We start from the raw sequence: 8,422 nt of genomic DNA, 5'->3' as shown, positions 1-8,422 counted from the left end.
GCTGGGGTTCACACTCCGGGGGGGGGGCAGGATGCTGACAGGCTTCCCCCAAGTGCCAGTGTGGTAGGTGTGTCTCTATTCCTAAAGCACTTTGTTGGATGGGCTCTGCAGCTGTACTTTAAGCCCCCAATGTAAGTACCTCTACATATTGGTAGGTGTCACCCTCCTTAGCCCCCTAAGGCAGGAGGCTAGGTGGTCTGGGGAGAGCTTCAGCCCTCAGTTCCCTGTTGTGGGTCAGTGAGGGCTCTGTTGAATACACAGAGATATTAGACCTGGGAAACTTGTCTTTCTAGTAAATCTGCTAAAGCAAATGCAGTCAGATCCCTATCAGAAATGCCTTTGCATTATAATAGCCACCTTGTTCCCTGTAGGGATGAAAGCCTGAGACTGTGGATCACATATGTTTGGCTGGAGCTGGTTCTGTGTTTTTAGTCCAATTAGGGAAGGATTTTTCGTCCCTGGGTTTTTTTGTGGTTGCTTCTCTCAGGTTGGAAGAATGGGTTAGGAAAAACTAAAAAAAGGAAAGGAAAAACCGTGGAGCAGTTCTCCCTCTGGCTCAGGAAATTCCAATGTTAATGAAGCTGCCTGGGAAGGGGAGGGGAGGGTTCAGATAAACAGGAGAGAGTTGCACCCCAGAATATAGACAAAGTTACTTATCTTGCTTGGGATGACTGTTTTATCTGAGATTCCCGAGGGGCGCTTCGCCTGTGTGTGCTGGCTGGGTAGAGATTGCCCCTGAGGGTCAGGCCTGCATCCAGTGCTTGCGCTGTCTCAGAAGCCGCAGTCAGTTCCTCCGCTACCAGTCCAAAGCCCAGCGTCAAGGTTCCCCGGCTGGGATGCTGCACTCCCGGCTCCAAAAACAGTTGCTGCCTCCTGGTTACTTCTCCTCTCGCCAGCCGTGTCGCTGCTTCACCCACGCAGACCAGCTGGGCCCCCTCCCGAGGTCAGTTCAGGGGGGTAGGGCTGCGCCCTGTGTTTGCGCCGTCACAGGATGCTGTGCTCAGCTCCCCTGCACCCAGTCCAGAGCCCGGCGCCAAGGTTTCCTGACTGGGACGCTGGCTCCAGGCTCCAAAAACAGTCGCTGCTTCCCCGTAGTTGTTCGTTCTCGGTCTCTGTTACTCAGGTCAACTCTTTAAATCTGTTTGTTGGTCAGGGTTCGTAGATTGTCATGTATGTGATCGATTCACTTGTTTTTCTGAGTCTTTGTTGCAAGAGGGATCCGAGGTAGCGTCTACCTAGTCAGCCATCTTGGCCCCCTCCAGGAATAGTATTTTAATGGTCTGAAAAAACTAAACGTCCTATCTCATATCTTTCTTTTAAACAAAGTTGTAGCATGCCAATCTAGGTGAAAGCCATTGCTGTCAAGTGGATTCTGACTCACAGCAATCCTACAGAACAGAGCAGAACTGCCCCATAGGGTTTTCAAGAAGCACTGGTGCATTACAACTATCCACCTTTTAGTTAGCAGACAAACACTTAAAACACTGCACCACCAGGGCTCCAGTCTAGGTGCTAGTGTTCAAAAATATAAATTCCTCAAGCTTTCTGCATATATTACAATTAAATTTCTTCTAAATATTTTTCTTTTTTGCCTTTGATATTTTCAAGTTTGGAACAAAATTGGACACTTGTCAAACTAACACGTCAATACAGTGTTCAGACAATGGCTTTTGTAAGCTTTTGTAAAATTGACTCAAAATGTGTTTTTGTGCATTGAGATAATTATAATTAATGTATTTACTTTAAATGTGACTGAGCAGCTGAAGACTGCCACTTTATTTTGTCTCATGTACAATGATCTATGCTAATTTTAAAACCATTCTTTTAAAAAATTAAAGACAAAACAAAAACATGAGGAGAAAATCATATAATTTGAATTGTATCTAGTATTATCTCACCATGGTGCATCTTGGCTTTGTGTCATGAAATGTTTACCCCAATTGGTAGCTTCTAAAATACTTTGTAATTTTATGGTTATATTTATGGTTAATTCTACTTAAGAAACTTAAAATCCAACACAGAAGATGCTTTAAAATAAAATCTACAACATCCAATATAAATGTGCTATTATGTGTTGTTTTCAGTTCACATTCAATCCCTGTTTATCAAATCTTGTCTTTTTATATCCTAAAATTAAATAATTATGTAATAATAACAAAACCCCAAAACATACTGAAAAATGCTACTCCTTTCATTGATAGGTAACGTAACTATGGTACTCCTAAGTTCTTTGATTTGACTAAGGAGGAATGAGTCTCCGTAATTATACTAAAAAAAACAAAAACCAAACCTGTTGCTGTTGAGTCAATTCCAACTCACAGTAACCCTATATGACAGAGTAGAACTGCCCCATGGGTTCCCAAGGAGCGGCTGGGTCAATTCAAACTGCCAAGCTTTTGGTTAGCAGCCGCTCTTAACCACTATGCCACCAGGACTTCAAGTACGCTAAAATAGTAGTGAATTCTTAAGGATAATACTCTTACATTAAGTACACAATAGCATTTAGCCGTTACTGTGAATATCCAAGGTAAATATAGAAATTTTATTTGTACTACATTTTTAAAAACAGGAATGTTGTGAGTTATAGAACTCTTTTGCATGCAACTGGGTCAAATATCAAGTTATAAATATTTATAAAAATAATGGAGATTTTGCTGGTTGTAAATGAAGGATTAGCGATGCTTCTGGTGGTGGTGGAAAATGGCTGTGACCATTCAGGACTCATGTGTGAGCGCAGGGAAGAAGCTGAAAACTCGCTAAAGAAGAAGAAGATGAAAATGGTAGCCAGGGCCACATCATCTAAGCTGGAAGATGAAGACAAAGACGCTGCGGACGGAAGGTGTTCTGTAAGAAGCTGTGGAATAGAAGAGGATGACTTTTCTTCTGATGATGAAGCAACAGAAACTGACAAGGAGGAGGATGTTGAACCCTGTGACCAAGAAAATGAAAATACTGCCGAATCTAATGTTGGGACAAATACAGGTTGGGCAGATGCCATGGCTAAACTGCTTAACAACAAAGCTCCTGAAAATAAACCCACCATTCTGATAAAAAACAAAGAGCTGGAAAAGGAGAAAGAAAAGTTAAAGCAAGAGAGATTAAAGAAAACAGCTTGGTAAGAATGGGGAGTAGAAAATGATGTGCAGAGTGAAGCCAGATATTGTCAAAGACAAAGAAACAGAGACAAATCTACAGAGAATTGCAATGAGGGGTGTAGTGCAATTATTTAATGCTGTTCAGAAGCATCAAAAGAACTTTGAGGAAAAAGTTAAAGAAGAAAGAGGCTCTACTAGAAAGTGTGCTAGGTTGGTATCAACTGTTTTCTAACAAAAATTTCATCAGTGTTCTTAGAGGAATGGATGGAAAGACAAATGAGAAAAGTTCTACTGGGATGAACTCTAAAGCCAAAAAGATTGAAGTGAAATCAGAAGAGTCCAGGATGGAATATCCTCTGTGATAATTTCATAATGGGAGCATCTATGAAAGACTGGGACAAGGGAAGTGATAGGTCAGATAACAGCCGGTCAGGATCCCAAAGTGAATCTGACACATGAAGTTACGTAGGAGAGAAAATCTGTAAACATTCTTCTTTTCCTAGAAAAATACTTCTCGCTCTGCAAGACGAGGACTTATAAGAATAACATTTATAAGAAAACCAAAAGACTTTCACTTTTATCATCTTTGGTGTTTCCCTTTTTTCACATTAAGCTTTGTTAAAATTATGTTTTCAAACCTTGTATAATTTTTAGCATTGTTCCTCAAAATATTCTGTAAAAGTAAGTATATCTACTACTTGACCAAAATATCAAAAAAAGTTTTTGCCAGTATCATTACAAGTTTACATATTGGTCATGTGTATTGGTGTATTGTTTTAATATCAACAATATTTCTAGAATGGCAGTACCAATTCATAATTAAAGCGAACTCCTTGAAGTTAAAAATAAAGTATTGCTCTTCTACACAATGGGATGTGAGGGCATTTGACCTTAATTCAAACTTTTGGAGTAGACTTTTAAGGACTGTTTCTATGTGTCTTATAGAGTTTAGAAGCAGCCATCATGTTTAAATTGAATAATTCATCAGCTTGAATCAGTACAGAGTTATGAACTTGGTAGGTTCTCTGGTAGCTTGTCACTTTTGCTGTTTTAGAGGAAGGTCAATTTCCTAAAGGATGTCAGAGCTAATATGTCCTCATACACAAAAAATTTAAAAAGTGGAAAAATACCTCCTAATTTTTTTAAAAAAACCTTTGTGTTTGTATGAGTGTATAACACTTAAATTCACAAATGTAAAAAGTATGTGCATATAAAGACATCTACTTTATAAATGTCACATATCTCAAAAGTTAGATAAAATACATGAAGAGTGCCTACTCTTCATCTATAAATAGAAGTTTAAAAAATTTCATAAACAAATGAAGAAAGATTTTCTATGTCTAAGAAGTAATACATTTCATGTATGCTTTTATTAGATCAAAATTTATTCCATATAACAAAATAGTCATACTATGTTTCAGTATACACTCTTAAAGAAAACGGGAAAACAAAAGTTAACATACAACTTAGCTAACCATCAATAACAGCAGTTTTTTGACAATATTCGTCCTTAAGGGGAGCAGTAAAGATTTGGTTTCTATACACCCGAAGCAATTAGACTGATTAAACCATAAAGATGAATAACTTATAAATGAATCCATTATGATTCATGCATTGCATATATCACTTACCCTTTGTCTTAACATTTTTTTAGTATACTGAATTCAAACCTACAGCCTTTATAATTAAGATATAAATTCTTTGCTCTTAATTACTTATGATCAAAACTGTGTTACAAGTCAAATAGTAACTGAGGGAGACTTTGGAAGCATTCCTCCCTAAGAGTTAACAGAATTATTAGAGATAGTTTTTCCTAATAATTGTTTTAAAAAGAAAAAAAATGATATTCATAATCATTATAAACCACTGAGACCAGATTCCAAACATTTTCCCCCTGAAGAACCTTGTTGTTGTGTGCCATCAAGTCATTTCCAACTTATAGTGATCCTATAGGACAGAGTAGAACTGCCTTGTAGGGTTTCCTAGGCTGAAATTTTTATGGTTGCAGATCACCAGGTCTTTTCTCCTGCAGAGCCACTGGTGAGTTTGAACTGCTGACCTTTTGGTTGGCAGCACTGCACTTAATCCACGTACCACCAGGCTTCTCCTTGATGAATAACTTTCTGCAATCAAGACAATGTGTTTTATCTTATTTGGAAATGCTACTGATTGCTACTGACTGATTGGAGTAATGTGTTCAGAAAACACGACAAAGTTCAGAAGTAAAGTGTGCCATAAGGGATGATCTATTTGTTTAATGGGAGCAGGATAGAAAGAGTGGTGTATTCATGTTGAGGATTTGCTGGCCCTATCTTTATACATTTTCTCTTAATCTCAAAACTGTTTTATAAATTAATTTTCTATCATGGGGGTTCAAATGTACAACACAGACAATGATGAAAATTCCTCTGTAGTAGACAGTTCTAACTAAATTTCAATAAATATGATATTTTATAAAAGATTGTTAGGTATGATACATTTAGAGTTTATCTCTAAAATATCATATAGTGGCTAACTGCATAAAATAAAAAAAAATCCACAGGCTCTATTTGTATGATTGATCCTATAAAAATGCTTGGTTGTATCAAAATGTCATCATAGTGATTTATTCTTAAAATTTCCCCTAGAAAGTCATCAGATTATAACTAGCATACAAATTTCCTGTGGCCTGATCGTTCTCTAAGAAATGGCAAATTGTTAAATTATAAAAAACTTTAACATTAATGTGTCTCTTTTAAAAAGCATACTATTTACTTCAAAATCGCTGTTTAAAAATAAATTTCATCATTTGATGGGCCATTTTAAGATAAATTCCAGTGTTAATTTGTTTCTTAACAAATGTCTTTATACTATGAAGATTTATGTTATTGATTAGCATTATTCTATTGCTTCTCCTTTAGAATTAAATATCTAAGAAATAATATTTACATAATAGCATATATATTAGATTTTTACTGTACTTAGGTACAAATATTAGCTATAATAAGAGTACATTTTGTTATTGTGTAGTTTTAACAGTAAAGTTAAGAAATTCATTTTTAGCATAAAGGTGATTAATTTGTTACCACATGACAAACAATTATTGATCACAGGTGTTTTAAAATGTGGATATCAGGATATACAAACATTTAAAGTATTGTCTTATAAATATTATTCTCATCATTATTACACATTAAACTTAAGCAAAGGCCAAATTCTAGAGTGAATTTGACTATAACACAAAATAAAATCTAAAATGGTGAGTATATTTTTTTCATTATTTTTGGTAAAGAAACTTAAAACATTATAAGAAAGAAATCCAATCTAAAGAGTATCAACTTTTTCTTCTGTATCTAACAGTTGGTCTCTGATTAAGATTGAATTTAAAGACATAAACACTAACAGTTAAGGACTGACAAGGTAACCTATAAAAAATAACTAAGTATTTGGGGCATTATAGCTCCATAATTGTGGCAAAAATTATGTTTTCCTAATAATTGGGAAGCAATCATTAATTTTTATGAAAGTACTTTCCACAGCTTTTAAAATCTGGAATTCAGCAGACTAAAGCAGAAACACTAAACATGCAAGTCACCTAGGTAACCAAAAGTCTGCAAACGATGATGCATACATATTGTGCTGCAGAAAGCAGGCCTTCCTAACACAGGATGGTTCACAGTAAGGCTTAAGGTATACAACTATATTTTTCTTAAAAGGTTCATCACTATTGGAGAGTTATTAGAGTCTGAACATTAATACCATAAAGATGACTGATACATTGAAAAAAGATTAGAAATAGAACATGTACACTATCACAAAATCATTAGCTCTTTTAGGCCTTTTTTCTTAAACAGGTAAACCAAATGTACACAGTCCTACTTCTTTGGGCCCAGGATGCAAGTAGGATTTAAACTGTAACACAGCGATTCATCCACAGTGAAATCAATACTAAATTGCCATCAAAGCAGAATTTCAATTTCAATCAGAAATGCAGCAAATTATGCCACAGGGAATGTCGTTTGCACGACTTTTCTCTCAGATGTTTTCTCAGTGCAGCATTGTGAAGGGTGGCAATGACAATGTTATTATTTCTTTAAAAAAATACAAATTATTTTTATTAAAGATTACAGTAACAGTGCATCCTGATTCTGATAGTTTTCTTTCCATAACTCAAAACAAAAGGCATTTATTGGAATTCGGTGTTTTCAATAACGATTAAACTTTAAGCAATGCATTAAGAAACAGGTGGCTGGTGATCTGATGCGTAAGCTGCTCTTTCCTTACTGTATTTTTCAGACCACTTGCGAGTTAGTTCTAGATAAAGACCTGGTTTATGAGGTCGGTAATCCAGGTAGACAGTACTACTTGTTCTTTTGGGAACAGCTTTTTCAATCTGAGTTCCTTCATGCCACTCATTAAAAGAAGTGACAGAAATTAAACTGGGATGGGTCTGAAGGGCAGCACTCAGAGCAGTTTCATAATACTTCCCGTTCACTCGGTTCCGCGTGTTGTGCGCATTCCACGGACGGATGCTAGTGTCGATGTACCCTGGGCCCACGCTTGGGATAAATATTAAGTTGTAGTTATCACAAAAAGCTTTTAGGCTAGCCCAGTTCTGATGTGATGAGCCGTAAGTAAAGCCATTTGTGGCAAAATATGTGTAAATCCCATCAAAACCACTGTGAAGAATTTCAAATTTCTGTTTTTCTTCTACTAGAAGTGCAATAAACAATCCATCATAAGGAGAATTGCGAACACTCTGAGACCCTGAGGTAGTTAAGAGATTGGCCCATTTTTCAGGCTTTGTGATATAGGAATCATAGACATAAAACATAGGAAGAGCATTGCCGGTCCTAGACTTGTACCTGTAAAAGGCCGGATGATTCCCGTATCTAAAATACAAACAGATGTAAAAGCAAAATGAATATTCACAACTCACTTCCCATAGACAAAAGCTGTCAATGTTATTGAAGATGAAGGTAATCAGTGCAGTTTAAGTACATTGTTCACCTTCTTTGGGGAATCTGTTTTACATAAGCATAATCATTAAAAATGAGTTTTTAATTACCACATTGGAAAATGAGATACTGGGTACATCGAAACATTACAAACAAATTAGTTATCTCATGGTGAGGTTTATAAATGATGACTAATGCCATAAAAAAGACCATTATTTTCTCCATGAATATATAAACTACTTTTTGTATCAGTAATAAATGTCCCATTATTGCTAACAAGTTTCTTTTTAAAAGTACAGCATCTGTCACAAACTATTATCAGTAAAATCCTTTAATGAAATGAAACTGTATTAATAAATTATTTCCTTGTAATCAGACTAAAGGTAAATA

At 36.0% G+C, this 8,422-nt stretch overlaps 1 protein-coding gene and 1 pseudogene across 2 annotated transcripts in view; one reads left to right on the top strand and one right to left on the bottom strand.

The window, feature by feature from the left end:
• The first annotated feature begins 2,675 nt into the window (after positions 1-2,675).
• LOC100675815 (RRP15-like protein) lies at positions 2,676-3,814 on the top strand (annotated as a pseudogene).
• Positions 3,815-4,462: 648 nt separating this feature from the next.
• The window catches only part of MANEA (mannosidase endo-alpha), a 39,659-nt gene continuing 35,699 nt past the window's right edge, over positions 4,463-8,422 (bottom strand). For both annotated transcript variants that reach the window (XM_003404337.4, XM_023543738.2), the window contains exon 5: positions 4,463-7,966. In XM_003404337.4, coding sequence (XP_003404385.1) covers positions 7,309-7,966 — 658 coding nt within the window. In that variant the 3' untranslated portion in view covers positions 4,463-7,308. The remainder of the gene's footprint in view (positions 7,967-8,422) is intronic.

This window comes from Loxodonta africana, chromosome 1, assembly GCF_030014295.1.
Source record: "Loxodonta africana isolate mLoxAfr1 chromosome 1, mLoxAfr1.hap2, whole genome shotgun sequence".
NCBI classification, from domain to species: domain Eukaryota; kingdom Metazoa; phylum Chordata; class Mammalia; order Proboscidea; family Elephantidae; genus Loxodonta; species Loxodonta africana.
This window is presented reverse-complemented; position numbering and strand designations above follow the sequence as displayed.